Source organism: Panthera leo, chromosome C1 (assembly GCF_018350215.1).
Source record: "Panthera leo isolate Ple1 chromosome C1, P.leo_Ple1_pat1.1, whole genome shotgun sequence".
Lineage (NCBI taxonomy): Eukaryota > Metazoa > Chordata > Mammalia > Carnivora > Felidae > Panthera > Panthera leo.
In genome coordinates, this window is record NC_056686.1 from 209,555,566 (window position 1) to 209,575,238 (window position 19,673).

Genomic DNA, 19,673 nt, shown 5'->3' on the forward strand with positions numbered 1-19,673 from the left:
ACGGGGCTTGAACTCACGGACCATGAGATCATGACCTGAGCCGAAGTCAGACGCTTAACCGACCAAGCCACCCAGGCGCCCCTATAATAGCATTTTTAAACCAGCCTCTAGTTAACTGATTCAACAGATGAACCAATGTTCTCTCTAGCTCTCCTTCTGCATGACGTACTGCTGGTACCCAAGGCTCCCTGGATATTTGCAGAAACGGGGCCATCCACTGGTGTGCTCAGCTTTTCTTCCCATCGGTTAGGTCTAAGTCTACCATGAGTTACTTGTATTTGTCCATAAATCTGCTTATGTTTGTTGTGATTTCAACTTGAATGATCGAATTGAATTAAATAGTGCTTAAACTAATGAAATATGCATGTGAAAAGAAAGCTGTTATTTTTTCGTGAAAACGTAGCTAAGGTAAATCTTTGAAAAATTGCTAGTGAGTGAAGTTGTAGGTGAGGCCAGTGTAAACATTAGAAAATGCATGGAAACATTTCGAACTATCTTTGTACTCAGATGGTCCTACAAGTGTGTCTAAATTCTCAAATTGGAACTGGTAGAGGTCGGATATGATTTCTGTAAGGCAGATAATGAGCTCCAGGTAGCCAAAGAAAAAGCCTTTGCCTTGCGTATTTGAGTAAAAGTTTTTAATGTGTGTCTTTTTTCATGACTGACCACTGTGACTTTTTCCATTCACTAAGCTGTCTCAGTAAATATGTCTCTTTTATGATAGTGGTATGATGACTAGAACACAACAGTAAATGGCTTGAAAGTTAGAAGAGAGAGGCCAGTGGGATTTCTCTTGGTGGGGGTTGTGAGGATGATGTGTAGCTCCAGCAGAAGCTTGGAGGTGGAAAATAAAGGAGGCGGGAGGGCACCCTGGGGGAGGGCACCCTGCAGCTCCACGGCCTAGGTGGGGCTTTGCCCGGCTCCCCCAGTGCCCCTGGCTCTCTAGTGGATGTTTCCTGGTGAGAATCAGAAGTGGGTGAGGTCAGAGCGTTCTGCGTAGTTTGAACTCTGTTCTGGACGACTGAGTTGTCATGAAGGCTTTGTGTACAGAGGAGGGACGCAATGCAAGTGCCATTTTGGGAGGGCTGTTCTGGCAGAGAGAAGGGGTCGGAGGGTTTGGATTGGGATGAAACAGGAGGCAAGGAATTTAATTAGGAGGCAGATAAAAAGATACATTCATGGGATGATGAGAACAGTCTAGGGTAGTGGCAGGGGTGATAAAGGGAATCCTATCAAAATCTGATCCACTTAAAGTAGAAATTTTATACCATATATGTTAAAAACTTGATATGTAGGTTGCTAATGTCATTATATCTTTCTAAGATGTAACACAGTTTAAATCATATCAATTGTGATGGCACAATCAAACTTAATTGGTACATTAAAATGATTAAGTATTCCAATTACATTACCCAAAACTTAACTTTGATGTATGCAGTTTTGCATTGTAGAGAATGATAGTTTTTATAATGCCTTATTGCACCAACCTGTGGGAGAGAGATTTAATTGACATTTTAAATGATAATGCTTTACCTCTACTATAATTCCTACTTTACTTGCAGTGTTATTTAAAGGACTTTAACAGTATGTTCTGCATGATATAATATAATATCCTATAATATTATACTTACAAGACAGGATATTTTTGCATATCTATCTTACAACAAAGTTTTGGGGGGATAGAGAGGGGAGGAACTCTTCATCTTTTGGCCTTTCTATTGGATTCTACCAAGACCCCCTGACAAAAAACTCGCTTGTCCAATTACATAGTCTGATGATTTATGTATGGATTAAAGCAACCTTTTTCACAGCACTTTGGGGCACTGGGGTTTCAGCAGAGTGAGTTCAAGATTCAAGATCACCACCAAAGAATGAGACGGTGTGTGTGTGTGTGTGTGTGTGTGTGTGTGTGTGTGAGAGAGAGACAGAGACAGAGACAGAGACAGAGAGACAGAGAGACAGAAAGACAGAGATAGAGATAGAAGAACCAGGTTAGTTCTTACATGTTTTATACATTGGGTCAGAAGTAAGCTTTGATTCTATAAAGTAATTCTCAAAACTATGAAATCAGTGTTATCTTTTATAATGTAGTGGTGAATGGGTGTAGAGAGCAGTGTGTGATCCAACAGGAACTGAGAGAGAAACAGCAGCAACTTGAGACAATATGTCTGAGGGGGAGGAGGGCTGGAAAGTGGAGGGAAGGAGCCGACAAAGAGCACACAGTGCTCTCAGCATATCTGAACAGAAGTTGGACATCAGCAGCTGATGAGAAACGCTCAGACCATATGGGGGGGGGGGGTTAGTGCAGACTTTGGGTTGACAACCAGCCTTGAGTGTTAGGAAGCTCGAGTTGGGTGGGTGGGTGTTCTCCAGAACAGTCTGTCCCTGGAGCATGGAGCATGGACAGAAAGGACCTGACTCCTTTAGTATCAGAGACCACAGAAATACTTATGTGGGTGGCCTGAGAGCGAAGGAGAGATACAGGGCATTAATGTTAGTTTGGATAAAATATAAATCCTATGACTGTGCCAAGCACATAGAATTTGCCTTAAGATATATATTTGGACCCAATAAGGGTCTTGAACAATGAGCTTGCAGTATAACCGGTGACCCCGTTGGGTGAAGCATTTTAATTAGTTGCTATAAAAGACAGGGATCAATGGTAAAGGAAAAGGTTTAGTTCCATGGTCAAAGGTTAAGCGGGCCAACCTACTCTTATCTATCTGGTGTCGATAGTAACCCTGCTCTGCAGTGTACATGGAAAGCCTCTTGTTTGAAAGGGACTGAGGTCTCACCATATTTCCTCCGAAAACCGTCTTCCTTCACCAAAGAGCTGACAATGGGAATATTAGCAGCATTATTTTCCCAAGGAGACACTAAATTCTCAAAAACTCATCTAGCCATGTGGTTCATTGGATTTATACCTTTTCATTTTTCTTCTTTTAAATTCAATGTTATCCTTGTCAGTAGATCTAATAGAATTTTTCCGTTTCCTGCCTCTCATACATTTTTAATTTCCATTTGGTAGGAGTTTTCTAAACTAAAAAATTTACCATATTCATTGTGCTAGTTTAAAAACTGATTGTAATCCCAAACATAAATTTATACTTTCAATGTAAAACATTTTAAATTAAATGCATAATCTTATATTATTGAAAAATTAGACCTTAAAATTTTTATCCACCGAAACAAACATAAGATTGTTTGTTGTTTTAAAAACGAGGTAAATTTCTGAGTAGATACAGACCTACGTATTAATGTCTTGTCTTAATTCAGTGTCTCATATAGTGTGTTTGAATTTGTTTTCAAAATCTACATTTGTTTTAAATTTTAGTGACAAAATTGCCACTGGATCCTTTGATAAGACTTGTAAGCTATGGAGTGTAGAAACGGGAAAATGTTACCATACCTTTAGAGGTCATACAGCAGAAATAGTGAGTATATTTATTTTGTTATATTTTTTACGTTCTTGTTTTCCTTCTCCTTCTTCTTCTTCTTCTTCTTCTTCTTCTTCTTCTTCTTCTTCGCTTTTCTCTTTCTCTCTTTTTTAATAGACTTTATTTTTTACAGGAGTTTTATATTCACAACAAGACTGAGTGGAAGGTACAGAGATTTCCCATATATTCCCTCCCGTCCCCCCAAAACCAAGCATGTCCCTTTATGAACATCCCCCACCAAAATGGTACCTTTGTTACAATTGATGGACCTATGTCAACACATCATTACTATTTCTTTTTAGGAGTCCATTATATAAAAGTGGTGGCTCTACCTTCATGATTAATTTTATAATTCTATCCAGTATTTTTAGTTTACATTTATTTCATATGGTGACATTTATGTAAATTACAAGCTATTCGAGTGTTTATATATTAAAGATGTCGTTCAATAACCTGCATCCTGCATTGACCAATTAGATGTGTAATATGATAAACATTTAAGTGCAATATCCAACCTGACTTCTTCTTTTTTCATTGACTTGCTTTTGAAGGATTGACTTGATGGGAGTTGATAAAATTCTTAACATAGCTTTTAAAGTACCTTTTTAAAATATATATATAATATATTATAATATAATATATTATATATATATATAATATCACGGGATATATTTAGGCTGATTGTTTCCCAGATATCGTTAGAATTCAAATTTGCATAAATAGTTTGATACTCTAAATAGCTTTCACTATTGGGAGGCCTTGACCTTGGCCAATTCCGTGTTACAGCTTATAACAATTAGTGAGATAATTGGCACCCTATGGAACAAATGATAGCTTTTAAAAATAAACAAGCTGCTTATTTTAGGAGTAAAATTTATTTATATTTATCCTTCAAACTCATGGTGTACTCATCCAATAAGGGCTCATGCTATGTTTAATACTTTGCTAGACACTGGGGGATAATGCAGCGAAAAACTATAACCGACTCGTTAATTGCACTCAGTGCGCACAAAGCGCTGTCCTAAGCCCTTCACATATATTAGCTTAGTTGCATCTCATAACAACCCTAAGGGCTAGATATTTCCCCCTTTTACAGTCCAAGATGCTGAGGCATAGAGTACGTAATTTACCCAAAGTTATAAAAAAGACATAATCCTCATTCTCACACTCCCTTGGAACTTTGAAAAAGTTTTTTTTTTTAATATGTGGTTCCTAGGAAAACATTGATTTTTTCATAGTCAACAACATTAATCCAATAAATATTTACTAAATATTGGCTGCGTGTCGAGCCCTGACCTACGTGTTTGGCATGCCAAATAGAATCACACATAGATCTTGTCCTGCAGGGATTTTGTACTTTAGTAGAGGGAGTAGAGGCACCAATAAATAAGTTCAAAGATGCTTTGTGGGTGTGCTAGAAGTTCGTGGGGAGTTTAGTGTGGTCACAGAGGGGAGCACCCAGTAGGGGGGTGCTGAGGAGAGACTTTGCACGTGTACTCAGGACGAGGAAGCAGCACGCCCAGAGGAGGTGTGCAACGGTGGTGGGTGCTTTTGAACTCGGGTGACTCTGTGTGGCCAGAGCAGCTCTTCCCAGCCTCACCCTGGGGTGATATACACAGAATATGCCAACGTGGCCATGCAACGCACGGAGGGGAGCTGCCTTCTGCCCATGGGCAGGGGTGCTGGCTGAGGACCCCTTGTGCTGCCCAGCTGCCTGGATTCGAGGCACCTTATCTTGGCACCTGCAACCCATTCAGAGCCACATCGCATGGTGAGCATGATCGAAGTGGCCCGTAGTTTTGATTCCTATGCTATACTAAGGAATTAGGGCTTCATCCTGTGGATGGTGCCGTGCTGTTGGGACTCTTAAGCTGGGGGATCGCGTGGTCACTTTGAGTCTTTGGGAAGATCATTCTTTTGGCAGTGTGCAGCGTGATGGGAAGTAGGGGCCGGTCGGGCATCTTGTTTCCAAGCAGAAATGACAGAGGCGTAGGTGGTGGAGGAGTAGGACTGGGTCAGCAAGTAGGTGTGAGACCTGAAGGAAAAAAGGGCCCCTCGAGAGATTCCCTGATTTCAGACAATGGCAGTACCGTTCACCAATTCTCTATACAGAAGGAAAAGCAGCTCTGTGTTCATATGACCCACGTGTCTTAGACTGATTGGTCCAAGCTGCCCGCGTGGTGTCCATCGGAGGCCCCTTGGGCCTGAATTGAGTGGCAAAGTCTGGGCAGGAGACACGGATATGTGGGTGAGTCAGTGGTATTAGGGTGGCAGCACTTCCACTGAGGAAGTGAAATTTCTGAAAGGAAAAGGGTCAGTGTGGGGAGAAGTGTGATGGCATCTTGAGCAGATGGGGAAGAGAAGAACCCTCCGAAAGATACAAAAAACAGATAGGAAGCAAAAGAAGAAAAGCAGAGCAGGGTCATGGCTGCCAAGAGGGAAGAAAATATGGAGAAGAAAGGGGTCAACACTGCAGATGTCAAGGAGGTTAAGTGGGATGACCGACAGAGCCATTGGATCGGCCCTTTAACCAAAGTGGTTCCAGCAGAGTTGAAGAGTGGGGGATGGGCAGTCAGGGATTTGGTGGTGAAAGGGAAAAAGTAGTCAGCACATAGAGTCAAGGGAGGGTTTGTTTTTATGTGGGAAAAGCTCAAGCATGTTTCTAGGCCACTAGGAGGGATCTAGTCCAGAAGGAGGGAAAAATCAGTGGGCACGTGTCTCCTAGGTATGTGGGCAAGAGGGTGTCTCAGAAGGGCGAAGGGATCCCTCTGCACCTGAGACGGACGGAAGGGAGGACAGGCCCAGGTGAGGAAGTCCCCCGCTCCCCATAGATGAGTTTTCTCAGGGAAATAGTAGGAGGCCAGGCTATCTGTGGAGGAGGGGTGAAACAGACCGGGGACAAGAGTGGGGAAAGGGACAACGTACTGAGGCAAAGGCACGTTCACGACGGGAAGGGTGCTGAGCACACAGCTGAGGACAGAAGGCACGAACGAGCAACGCCATAACCTGCTGTGCAGTTTTCTGAAGCTGAGTGGTGACGGAGGGCAAGCGAGTGAACGCAATGGCAGTTGCTGCAGTTGGTGGGAGTCTTAGGGATGGTGCAGTGGAAAGACAGGGAGTGAAGGTATCGAGGATACTGGCAGGAGCCTTGTTCTCAGGGTGTCAGCTGAGTGGGGGATGAGGGCCCGGGAAAAGGCAGGGGTCTGAATGAGATGGAAAATGTCCTGGGGATGGCTTGGTGAGGAAGGAAGCGGAAGTCCTGGGAAATTGTAACTCGGGATTGATGTATTGGTAGTGAATTTTGTAGAGGAAGTGATGTCAAAGTCCAGGGTGTGGCCATGGGAGTGATTATGAAAGGGAGAGCAGGGTCACGGGTCTGGGGTACTGGACTGGTGCCTCACAGGAAGGCCGCGTAGGACTTGGACTTGAGACTAAAATCCAGTAGCCAAAGTCCTTGGTGAGTGAGGGGGAGGGTTGAAAGGACTGTGAAGTTAACACCCAGGAAGCCGGAAGCCAGAAAACACGAATCTCATCTCGAAGGAGATGGGTTCGCTTTTGTTCGTGTTCTGTGGTCTGGAAGCGGGGAGGGACGCCAGTGCCCCTGAAATCCTGAGCCGGGTGCCGTGGGAGAGCAGGAAGCTTCTTCCCAAGAGGAGAGTGCTTCGGGATTGAACCGGCACAAGGCAGGCCACCCGGACCTGATGTTTCACTGCTTCACTGCGTGGTTTACAAAGAATTAGGCTGAATCCAAGGTGGTTGCTTCCCGAAGCTTTTCTATGCAAAATTGACGGCGGCGTAAAACTCTTCTCTCTCTCAAATCTCTTCCACTTCCTGTAATTCAGGTGTGTTTGTCATTCAATCCTCAAAGCACCCTCGTGGCCACTGGCAGCATGGACACAACAGCCAAACTGTGGGACATTCAGAACGGAGAGGAAGCGCTCACTCTGACGGTACGTTCAAAATGCCGACAGCCTCCAGAGCCTTGCATTTTCATTCGCCGCCCTTTAGCACCGGCCTATCATTTGAGTTTGTTTCTATTTTTGTGTTTATTGCAAACTGACCTCTTGGGCTTTCAGACTCTGCAGTGAAAAGAGTGTCCCGGTTGGCTTGCTGGCTCTTCCAAAAGGCTTTGATGGGAGAGCTGGGGAAGCCACGTGGGCTCTTTCCTGTGACTGGCTTTAGTCTCTAAAGCATACCAGCTGTGACTTAAAGCCACCGCCGTCTTCCTGGCTTAAAGCCAAGTAGGAGGAGGCTGGCACTTTCTGGAAGGGGCGGAAGTGGAGAACTTGCCAGAAGATTCCTTAAACGGATGACTGCTCGCTCCGTCCTCCACCACTCCCCACCCCCTCCAGTCTTAGAAGCCTTCTGTGTTACAAAGTCTGAAATGACAAGGGGCCAGTGGAAAGAGGAGCAAGGCCACAGGGCACCGCCCATAGCCCCGGTGCTGCCTGTCCCCACAGGGGCCTCTGTCCACTGCCACGAGGCGTCCAGCACTTGCCAGCCGCCTCTGCTTCTCCCCACCGCAGCCCACACCCCCGTACAAAAATAGGGTGATTCTCTGTGCCAATCAGTGGGAACTGCTAGCTGGAAAACCCAAGTCTTATCCTTCCAAATTATAAACGGACATTAAACACAGGACCCCTCTCCTAGGAGAGCTTTTTCCAAGAAAGTGACAAAATGGCCCGGAGAGAGAAAAAGCACCCTTTTTAACTAACTCCGAGGGATTCAGAGTGCCAGCCTTAATTAGCGTAAGCATCCTCTTTCGCTCTTCGTTCTCATCCTGTCCGAGGGCGGCTGCCTCTGCATTACCTCCACTTTCAGACACATGCCTGACAGTCCTCGAAGGACGCATCTGTCCCTGCACACCTACACCTGCCTGCCGCCAGAGAACACATTCGTTTCGTGTGTTCGGAATTGCAATGTTCAGCCACATTTAGTTTTTTGCCATTCGGGATCAACCAGAAATTTGATTTGTAAATGAACCTTTCCGCTACTTAAAAAAGTAATACATGTTAATTTGCTACAATAATTAGAGAAACAAGGGAGACACTGCAGAGTAGAATCTGCTGCAGAGAAGGGCTTCTTCGGATTGTCTCAGGACGTCTGATGCATCAACCGTAGACAGGGACCAGGTGAAAGTCAGGCCAAAGGCCAGATATTTATTAACCTTTTGATGTTAAGTCATCATAAGAATATCCTTTAATTTTTTTTCAATGTTTATTTCTGAGAGATAGAGAGAGAGAGAGAAAGAGTGAGGGAGGGGTAGAGAGAGAGGGAGACACACAATCCGAAGCAGGCTCCAGGCTCCGAGCTGTCAGCACAGAACCTGATGTGGGGCTCAGACTCGTGAGCTGCGAGATCACGACCTGAGCTGAAGTCAGACACTTAACCGACCGAGCCACCCCGGTGCCCCAAGAATATCCTTTTTTTTAAGTTATTAACTTTATTTCACAAACTTGCCTATTGTTAACCCATAAAGCACACAGCCCTTTTATTTTTTTTTATAATCATTTTAAGTTTATTTTTTGAGAGAGAGAGAGAGAGAGAGAGAGAGTGTGTGTGTGTGTGTGTGTGTGTATGCAAGAGAGCTTGAAGGAGAGGTAGAGAGGGAGGGAGACAGAGAATCCCAAGCAGGCTCCACACTGTCAGTGCAGAGCCCAACACGGGGCTCGATTTCACAAACCGTGAGATCATGACCTGAGCTGAGATCAAGAGTCAGATGCCTAACCCACTGAGCCACGCAGGCTCCCTGCATACAGCTCTTCTAAAAGTGTTTTTAAGACAATGTGAAAAAAGCCCTCTGATTTCCCAAATCATGCTCTCGCCCTGTCTATTCAAACAGAAACAAAAATTTAAAAAAACAAACAAACAGCCGTACTATGTAAAATTGACTTGATTTAAGTGTGTAAGTCAACTTTGAGAAAAATTTAGTCAAGTGCCACTTTCCCCAAACTCTAGTTTTCAAACATTTCCCCGGAAGGAAACCTGTGCCCATTTGCAATCTCTCCCTATTGCCACCCCCAGTCAGCCACTAATCTTTTTTCCCCCTATAGAGTTTTGCCTTTTCTAGCATTTTCTTATCAACTAGGATATTGTGCATTTGTAGGGAGAGTTTTTCCACAGGTGTGCATGACAGTATCCACTCTCTTTCTAGGGACATTCGGCTGAAATCATCTCTTTGTCCTTTAACACCTCGGGAAACAGAATCATCACAGGGTCTTTTGATCATACAGTTGCAGTGTGGGAAGCTGAAACTGGAAGGTATTCTGTGTCTTTAGGAATATTAAAACCTGTGGGGCGCCTGGGTGGCTCTGTCGGTTAAGCGTACAACTTCGGCTCAGGTCACGATCTCATGGTTCGTGGTTCGAGCCCCACATCAGGCTCTGAGCTGTCAGAGCCTGGAGCCTGCTTCGGATTCTGTCTCCCTCTCTGCCCTACCCCTGCTCATGCTCTCTCTCTCTCTCTCTCAAAAATAAAATAAGAAAACATTAAAAAAATTTTAACACCTAAATCAGAGGGTTCAGAAGGCAATCTTTGCCGTTCATTAGTTTAATCTTATATCTATTAAGTGTGCTTTGGATTCTATAGGAATAGGACACACCACAAATAAATTAATTCATTATTTAATGGTATTTCCGATCCATAAAACATGTGTATTTTCTTAGAATTCTGAGCAAATAATGCCACACAGCAACGTACAAGGAGAATGTTAACAGTAGCCTGGGTGTATGGCTGTTACTCATTCTGTATACTATGTAATCAAATTTCAGTGGCTTGTCATTACGGTAGGCATGGGTATCAGGAGTAAATAAAATCATGGCTAATTTCCCCTACTTAATTTAGTCCACGAACTTCAATTTCCTCCCTAATTATTTTTGGTTCTAGTTGCTAAGATGTTAACTAAATTAGACTATTTGTTCTATAAAGCTCTACCTTGGACCTGTCTGCATCTTGATAAGGGGGCTAATTATCAGGGGTAGCAATCAAGATGGATACAACAAGAAATGAGAGAGAAGGAGGGGCCCTTCAGACACTCGAGGGGAAGTTTCTGAACTACCAGGGGGTCCGCTCATCCCGCTTCCAGAATTTCAGACGATCTTTATTATTTTTTACCCATGGCTTTCTGAGGTCTTGTCTTAAGTAACGTTGCCATCTTTGAGTGCTTAAAGTTTTGGTATATTTCTGCTGAAATGAAATGAGTAGCCTAGTTGACGCTTTTTGAGCTATAGTAAAGCCATCATTGTTTGGTCATCAAAGGTGTTATTTTGTAAAAACCAAAGTTTAGATTCTTACACCCACAGGGGGCTAGACATCATTATTTGGGCACATATCCTGACGTGTGGCATCGTTCACCAGCATGCATCCTTTCCATTCTGCAGGAAGGTGTATACCCTAGTTGGGCATTGTGCTGAGATTAGCAGTGCTTTATTCAACTGGGATTGCTCTCTGATATTAACCGGCTCTATGGACAAAACCTGCATGGTGAGCTCAAGAAACACCTTTGCTTTACAGTTCTTGTGTGCCTGCTTTTACTGTGTCAGACATTCCCTGCAACATTAACAAATCTCAAAGGTACTGTAAAATTAAGATATTAATTTATAAATGATAGTTGGCATTAAAATTTTTTAAAATGTTTTATTTATTTTTGAGACAGAGAGAGACAGAGCAGGAGCAGGGGAGGGGCAGAGAGAGAGGGAGACACAGAATCCGAAGCAGGCTCCAGGCTGTGAGCTGTCAGCACAGAGCCCGACGCGGGGCTTGAACTCACAAACCGCGAGATCATGACCTGAGCTGAAGTCAGACGCTTAACTGACTGAGCCACCCACGCGCCCCCTTTTTTAAAAAAATTTTTTAATGTTTTATTTATTTTTGAGACAGAGAGGATAGTTGGCATTTTTAAATGTTGTTTCTGATCTCCCGAGTTTAAAGAAACTATGTAGTAAAACAATGTTAATTGAATCAGATCAAACAATGTTAATTATTACAAGATCTTTAAAAAAAAATAAAAGGCATGTTATTTTTCTTTATTCTCTCTGTTCATTTGTTGAACTTTGATTAGAGGCAGTCTCAATGAGGCTCAGCACCACGTCTCCCTGCCTTTAACTTTCTTTTGCTAAGAGCTTATGCTCTGGAATTATTATTTGATTACACATCCAATGTATTATAACCTTAGTGTACTTTTCATGTGCTGGCGTTACAGTTTTAGATCAAGCTCCTTATCATTTTATGACCTTCTTATGAAAAGAGGACACTTCCTCTCCAGTCAGCGGAGCAGGCACTTTGAGATTTTTCCTACTATCGTGGCAGATTTGTACTACCCATCCTAAATGTCTGTCTCTGATCTTCTCCTGGTCCAAAGTGTGCCTTGTTAGTTGGTTGGCTGTGGTCTCTTGTCATGAATCCAGGTAGAATTAACAGAACATGTGAAAATGATACACATGATCTTGGCCCAGTTATTTAGCCAGCTGTACGCATGTCATCAAGACTACTACTTGCTGTTTTTGCACTTCAGACAAGAAGTTATCATAGTCGTCTCTTTTTTTTTTTTTTACTTGTAGCTGTGGGACGCTGCAAATGGAAAATATGTGGCAACATTAACAGGCCATGATGATGAAATACTAGACAGCTGTTTTGATTACACTGGAAAACTTATTGCTACTGCTTCAGCTGATGGTAGGTCATCGGTTCATACATTTAATTTATGGGGGGGATTTATGCTTTGTTTGAGAAACATGTATAATTCTACACTATAGGTCATCTACCTGATGACCAGCTGTGGTACAAACCACATCTGCCTCATCTCTGTGATGTTGGTAACTATGTCCGTATCGTATTCTTGGTAACCATGTCACGATATCTGCGTCACCTCCTTGGCAACCACGTCTGATGTTATACTTGGTCTTCACACCTCCTTGATGACTGTGGATGGTGGTATATCCTGGATCATCTCCCTAATCCTGCATTATGCTACACTGTGTTGACCTCATCAACTTGACCACCATCCACAGAGCTATAATAAGTCTGTATTATCTCCTGTATCCACACGTGCTGCTCCATTATGTATAGCGCACTTTTGTGATGAACACACATGATGCTGTGCTATACGTCATCTTCTCCCTTACCATTGATGAGTCTACACTGTATCTGCATCATCTTATTGGTAACCGTGGACTGGTGGAAAACTGTGCGTGCCTCAACTCATTGAAGACCACATATGATGCTACAATACATCTCTGTCATCTTCCTGTTGACCGTGCATATTATTATGTCCATCTCATCCCTCCAGGACACAAGTTACAGGGTATGTCTACTCCAGCCCTGGGTCACCAAGTAAGACCCTACATTATACCACATCCCCTCCTGATGGCCGTAAATGATAACACACCATACTCACATTTTCTTAAAAACCATGCACGATATTCCATTTCACTCCATCATCTCCTTGATTGCTGCCTAAGAGGTATCCTCTCCTTGATAACCATGTATGGTTACCATGAACTCACCTTGCTGACAAATAAATATGATGTTACACCATGTCTTTGACATGTCACTGAAAGCTGCATATCATGCTATGTGACATCTGTCCCCCCTCATTGACAAGCATCGGTATTACAACATTATGAATACACTCTGTCTTCGGTGGTAATTTATTATACTAAACAACAGGTCACCCTCATAACTATGTATTCCTGACAAGCATGTAAGAGACTCCACGACTTCTGCATCATTTGCTGGCAACCCTGTCATTATGTCCACATCACGTCCTTGACAGCTGCATGCGATGACACATCTGCACCATCTCCTTGGCCAGCATGCGTGACGCTATACTAAGTCTATGTCATCTCATGACATCACACAACCATGTGTGATGCTCTTCTTTGAGTCATCACTCTGATAATAAAGTATGATGCTACACTGTGTCATCTTCCTGTAGACTGCAGGTCATGCTACCCCACACCTGTGTTATCCAGCTGATGACCACGTATGCAGCTGCACCACGTGTGCATAATTCTTTTAATAGCCACCTACGATGCTACATTGTGTCCGCACTGTAGACCTGAGGATTACGTTTTAAGTTACACCATGACTTTGTTATCATTTAAAGACCACACTGGACGCTGCACTCTTATCTGCCTCATCTCCTTGGCAAGCTGGTGCGGTGCTATCCAAAGTCTACCTAATCTCCTGGGTAACCATATGCAATGCTGTTCCATGAGAGACCTCACCTTGGTAGCCAAGTATGATGCTGAACTGTCATCTCCCTGGAGACCAAATGTGATGCTACACTGTGTCCATATCATCCACCTGATGACCATGAAGGGAGCCACATAAGTCCACATTATCCCTCTAATGACCACGTATGATGCTATCTTGTGTCTGTATCATATACCCGACCGCTATGTTTTAATTTACAGTCCTTGTCATTCTCTTTAAAATCTTGTGTGATACTACACTATACCTTCATCTAATCACTTATAACCATGTATGATCCTCTGCCATATCTTCACCACTTCCTAGAAATTTATGTGCGACGCTGTAATATTTCTACCTCATCACCTCGGCAAACACGTCTTCAAGGTCTGCTATGTCTGCTTCACCTCATTTACAAAACGACATGATTCCACATCATGTCTGGATTGTGTTTTTGAAATCTGCTCCTCAGGCTATACCTTTTGTGTCATCTTGAGTGCTACGTGTGATGCCCTAGTGCCTGTCATCTCAATGGTAGGCTCGTATAACGTTACTCTGTGTCAACAATCAATAACGTTATGTGATGCTTAAGTGCTCGCTACCCTCCCTTAATGATGGTACACTCTGATTGCATCATCTCCCTGGCAACCAGATATAATGCTACACTGTGTGTCATACCCTGATAATTACATCATCTCCCTGACAATCAAGTAAGGTGTTGTGCTGTTTCTGTGTTATCTCCTAAAACACATGTATGATGTTCTACTATGTCTCATGTTCTTCCTAGCAACATATAAAGCTATATCATTTTCTTGATAATCATGTATAATGTCTATACTAGGAGAGATTCCTTGTGACCGTGCATGATGCTACATGATATATGCACCATATCCTAGAAAACCATGCTACATTATGTGAAACCCCCTGTACAAGTATGTGTCATGCTCTACGATTACTACATCACCCCTTTAACAACCCTGCACCATGCGACTAAACTATTTCTGTATTATGTCTGTGATGATCATGTATGACGCCACACTATGTCTGTGTCGTTTGGAAAACAGGATATGGTGATGCGTTATTTCTGTGTTACTTTTCTGTCTATTATTTGTGATGTTGAAATTTATGTGTCTTGTATTCCTGATCAACACCTATGACATTACAATATGTCTGTGGTGAGCCTATTATATCCACATATGACACAAGTTGTGCCTATATCGTCCCTCTGATGACCATATATGACACCGCACTGTGTGTCCTCTCCCTGATAATGTACGACACCACGCCGTATTTGCATCACTTCTCTGACAGCCAGGGTGATGCTACACCATTTCTGGTCCTCTCCTTGACGACCACGTACGAAGCCATGCTGTGTCTCATCATGTCTTGGCCAGCGAATGAAGCTATAGGCTCTGTTTGCATATTTCTTAACAGTCATGCGTGATGCTCTATTATAAGGAATCTCCTGACAATCACGTATGGTGCTGTGAGATATCTGTGTCATCTTGCCCACCATGCACGACCCTGCACTGTCTGTGGCCAGCCCACGTGATGGCATCCTGTAACTGCATTACCTCTTTGATAACTGTATTCATTTGCCAGGGCTGCCATAACAGAGTACAACAGACTGAGTGGCTTAAAAGACAGACATTTCTCTTCTCACAATTCTGGAAGCTACAGGTTCAAGATCAAGGTGCTGGCAGCGTTGGTTTCTTCTGAGGCCTGCAGATGGCAGTTTTCTCCCTGTGTCTTCACATGGTCTTCCCTTTGCACGTGTCTGTGTCCTAGTCTCTTTTTCTTATAAGGGCACCGGCTATATTGGGTTAGGGCACACTCTAAGGACCTCATGTTAATCTCATCTCTTCTTTAAAGACCCAATCTTGGGGCACCTGGGTGTCTCGGTTAAACGTCCGACTTCGGCTAAGGTCACGATCTCGCAGTTGGTGGGTTTGAGCCCCGAGTCAGGCTCTGTGTTGACAGTTCAGAGCCTGGAGCCTGCTTCGGATTCTGTGTGTCCCTCTCTCTCTCCCCCTCCCCAGCTCGTACTTTGTCTGTCTCTCTCTTAAAAATAAATAAGCATTTAAAAATTAAAAAGAAATAAAATAAAAAGACCCAATCTCCAAGTAAGTCAACTTCTGAGGCACGGTGGGTTGGAAATTCAACATATGAGTTTTGTGGGGACCGCAGTTTGGCCCAATAACAGCATGTATGACATACAGCATGCTAGTGTCTTCTGCCTGAAGACTTCTCTTCTTGCAAATCCCACAGTATGACATGTCTGCATCGTGTCTTTGATAATCATGCTACACTCTGTCTGTATCATCTTTTAACCTACTGTATACGATGCTACATTGTGACTTCCCCACCTCCCGAGAGCCATGGATGATGCTATACCAGGGATAAACTCCCTGAAGACAGTGAATGATGCTTCTTGACGTCTGCATCCTATCCTTGACAAAAACATGAGATGCCACACTCTGGATCATAGGGTGTGCGATTACCCCAGAATGTTTCAATACATACATAATGCTCTGCCATTCTTCAGGTCTTTGACAACCTCGTAAGGGTATATGCTGAATATCCTATACTGTGTTTATATCATCTCCTTGATAACCATGGGGAGCGCTATGCTATTTTGCATCATCTCCTAGACAGCTAAGTGTGATGCTAAGTGTGGCAGTATGTGTCATGTCCATGATGACCACCATGTATGATGCTCCAATATATCTTGCCACCTGTTGATGACCCCATATGTTGCTACGCTGTGTGTTTTAATCTCTTTGGACAAGCATTCATCATGCTATACTAGGTCTGCCTCGTCTCTGTGATGGCCACATAGGACACTATGTCTGTGTCATGCTCCCATGAATGCGTAGCATGCTGTGCTATGATTGTGTCATCACCATGTCAACACGCATAAGCCTCCACTGTGTCTAAGGCATCTCTTTGATATTCACATATGATGTTTTATCATGTCCAATTCCTTCGTGACTCCAGGGGACTCTATGTCATGTCCATGTAAACTTCTTAACAGCCATTTCAGGAATTCTAGCAAAGATGGAAGGCTTTTTGGGGGGGGCGTGATTTGTTCTTAGTTTTCCTGCATTTGCTCCTTGTGGCTAACATACTGTTAAGCAGTCGCGTATCTTTTGTGTTACAATGACTTGTAGAGTTTTGCCAGTGATTCATTTTAATTACACAGTCTTTATGCCACCTGTGTCTCCTTTTTAAAAATTACATTTGCATGCTTATTCTCTTACTCACTAGGACTTTTCAAAGGTGATCCTTTGATCATACATAAAGTTCTTTCTATGCTCTGGAATTATAAACACCCTGAATTTGAGAGTTCTACTTTTTCAAAGTAACCACTTACTTTTTCATCTTATCACAGAGCTTGGCTTTTTAAAAATCATCCCTTAACTGTAATTAATCTACCCTTTTCATTTTAAATACCATTCTCACTTATACAAAAAAATCCATTTGACACAAGTAGAGAGGGTACCTACTTTGTGCCAGGAATCGTTTTAGGAGCATGGGCTAGATCAATGAGCAGAAGAGAGAGGAATCCCTTCCCTCATGGAGCTGTACTGTGGAGGGGAGACAAGGAAGAATACCATACATGTGTTTTACATAGAATGTGAGGATATAGAGAATGTTAGATTATAAAGAATGTTAAATTATAGAGAATGGCAGATTAGGAAGCATGTCAGGACTTTGTCAGCACTAGGGGGGCAGAAACAAGCCGGGTCTGGAGATCAGGATGCTGAGGGATGGGTAAGAATGAACTGCGCGTTCAATTCTTCTCCTTTTGTTTTCTCTACCATCTGTTAAGCCCCCCTAGCAGTGATTCCATTCTTTCCCTGTTCAACAAGACGTTGCTTCAAAAAAAAATCTTCTTCTTCTCTTTTGGCGTGTGTTGTGAGCCTCTTCCCATTGTGTCCCTTCTAAGAAGTCTTGATGCTTAGGAAATCTTGTTTACTTAATCTCTGGTTCCTGCCCCACACCCCCTTCTTAAAATTGGATCCATTCAACTGGGTTAGTTACCTGTGCAGCTACATCTGTGTGTATATATATCACCTTTTTCTTCCTCATTGGAATCGTTCTCAAGACTGAATTATTTTTTGGTGTCCTATTCATATTTCTGTCTTTTGAAAATCATAGTTTCAGACTATATTATTTCTGTCTTGCCTGGGTTTAAAATGCTTCTGAGAAATTTCGAGAATGACTCTATGTAGAATATTCACTTTTGTTGTATTAACACATTCTTAAAACACGTTGGTCACTTGAAGGTTTTTGGAATGTCCAAGTAGCAAGTTTTATATTTTTAGTCATATTGATTGTACAATAGCACTTTTCATCTACTCCTTCCTGAAGTTGACATTGTCAGAAGGGCAAGTACAAAATTTACTAAGATATTTTGTTCTTCTCTGAATGAAAATTAAGTAACCAAAATTCGTTATCTTTGCTAATTTTGCTTCTATCTAATGTTTTAATTGCACTAATTTTGCCTCTGTGTAAAGTTATAATTGCAATAAGAGAGCAGCCTTCACCTGGCTAGATAAATTTTAACTTTTTTCTGATAATTTTACTACTGCTGTTTTTCTCCTTCTACACTTGTTTAACTCCTCCACTCCTTAATTCTAAAGAAATGTATATACCTCTCCTTCCCCCCTTCCTTCCTTCCTTCCTTCCTCCCTTCCTTCCTTCCACCCACCCATCCATTCACCCACCCATCTATCCATCCATCCACCCACCTATCCTGTATCCACTTAATGGGTGTCTACTGGGAGCTTGGCACTTCTGGGCACTGGAGAACATCTGGGAACAAACCATTCTACTAGCTCTTTCTGCAGAAAGGCATCCCTAATGCCTATTCTTTGCCCAGCAAGTAGTGGCTGTTGTTCCTTTTCAAGAAGGCCTCCTGAACCTTCTGTGCCCTTACACGCTTTTTGGTGTGTGGTGCTGGTCTGGTGGCTTATTTCATCCCCAACTTCTCAAAACTTGTTTTGATTCTCCCCTTTCTCTTTAAGATCTTCTTTCTGGATTCCTTCCCTGCCTTTTCGACCTTGGAACCCATTGTTTCTTCTAGTAAGCTCAGGACTATAGACGCACCCTCTTCCCCCTCTTCTCCCGCGGTGGCACCAGCTTGCACGGACAGTTTCAGGTGGTGGCCCTCGCCGCAGGAAGGGAGACAAACACACAGAGCCTGTATGTCAGAAGGATAGATATTTACATAATTCAAAGCACATGGTTCAAAGTTCTGTATTGCACGTGAATTCATATGTATCTCCACTCTTTCAAAAAGGAACGGCAAGGGTTTTCAGTGCAGCCACAAGGAAATGCATTGCCAGATTGGAAGGCCACGAAGGTGAAATTTCAAAGGTGAGTTGCCTTCTCATCTGGAGCAGTTTCTTTAGTTAAAAAGAATCGAATGCATAGTGGTCTGTTGGCACTAGGGTTTGTCCAGTTATCCTACTCTTTCTAGAAATCATAAAAACGGTATTTTTAAGTGTGACCTCAAACTCAGCATAATAAATGATTCCTAAAATCTTTAAGACAGTTTAAGACAGCGTTTTTTCTCAGCCGTCAGCAAAGGATCGAGTTAGCGGACGATACTTATTCAAGCCATTTAAGAAACTTGTGAAGTACTTTTCTCGGTCTTGGCTGACACGCAGGTGTATATTATGCACAATAACATGCTGTTCAGCAAGTATCAAGTGTGCTGTGAATTCAATGCAATTGAGAAAGTGCGTCCGGGAAATATTTAATACTTCACAGTTTAAATTTTTTTTAAATGTTTATTTATTTTTGAGCGAGAGAGACAGAGCGTGAGGTGGGGAGGGGCAGAGAGAGAGGGAGACACAGAATCCGAAGCAGGCTCCAGGCTCTGAGCTGTCAGCAGGGAGCCCGACGCGGGGCTCGAACCCATAGACTGTGAGATCGTGACCTGAGCCGAAGTCGGATGCTTAACTGACTGAGCCACCCAGGTGCCCCAATACTTAGTAGAGTTTAAAATGACCTGCTTTGAAACTTCAGAGCTGTAGC

At 42.9% G+C, this 19,673-nt stretch overlaps 1 protein-coding gene across 6 annotated transcripts in view; it reads left to right on the plus strand.

The window, feature by feature from the left end:
- The window catches only part of DAW1 (dynein assembly factor with WD repeats 1), a 79,435-nt gene that overhangs the window by 24,443 nt on the left and 35,319 nt on the right, over positions 1–19,673 (plus strand). For all 6 annotated transcript variants that reach the window (XM_042950388.1, XM_042950389.1, XM_042950386.1 and 3 more), the window contains exons 6-11: positions 3,335–3,434; positions 7,280–7,387; positions 9,592–9,698; positions 10,817–10,919; positions 11,996–12,110; positions 18,934–19,010. In XM_042950388.1, the coding sequence (XP_042806322.1) occupies positions 3,335–3,434; positions 7,280–7,387; positions 9,592–9,698; positions 10,817–10,919; positions 11,996–12,110; positions 18,934–19,010 (610 nt within the window). The remainder of the gene's footprint in view (positions 1–3,334; positions 3,435–7,279; positions 7,388–9,591; positions 9,699–10,816; positions 10,920–11,995; positions 12,111–18,933; positions 19,011–19,673) is intronic.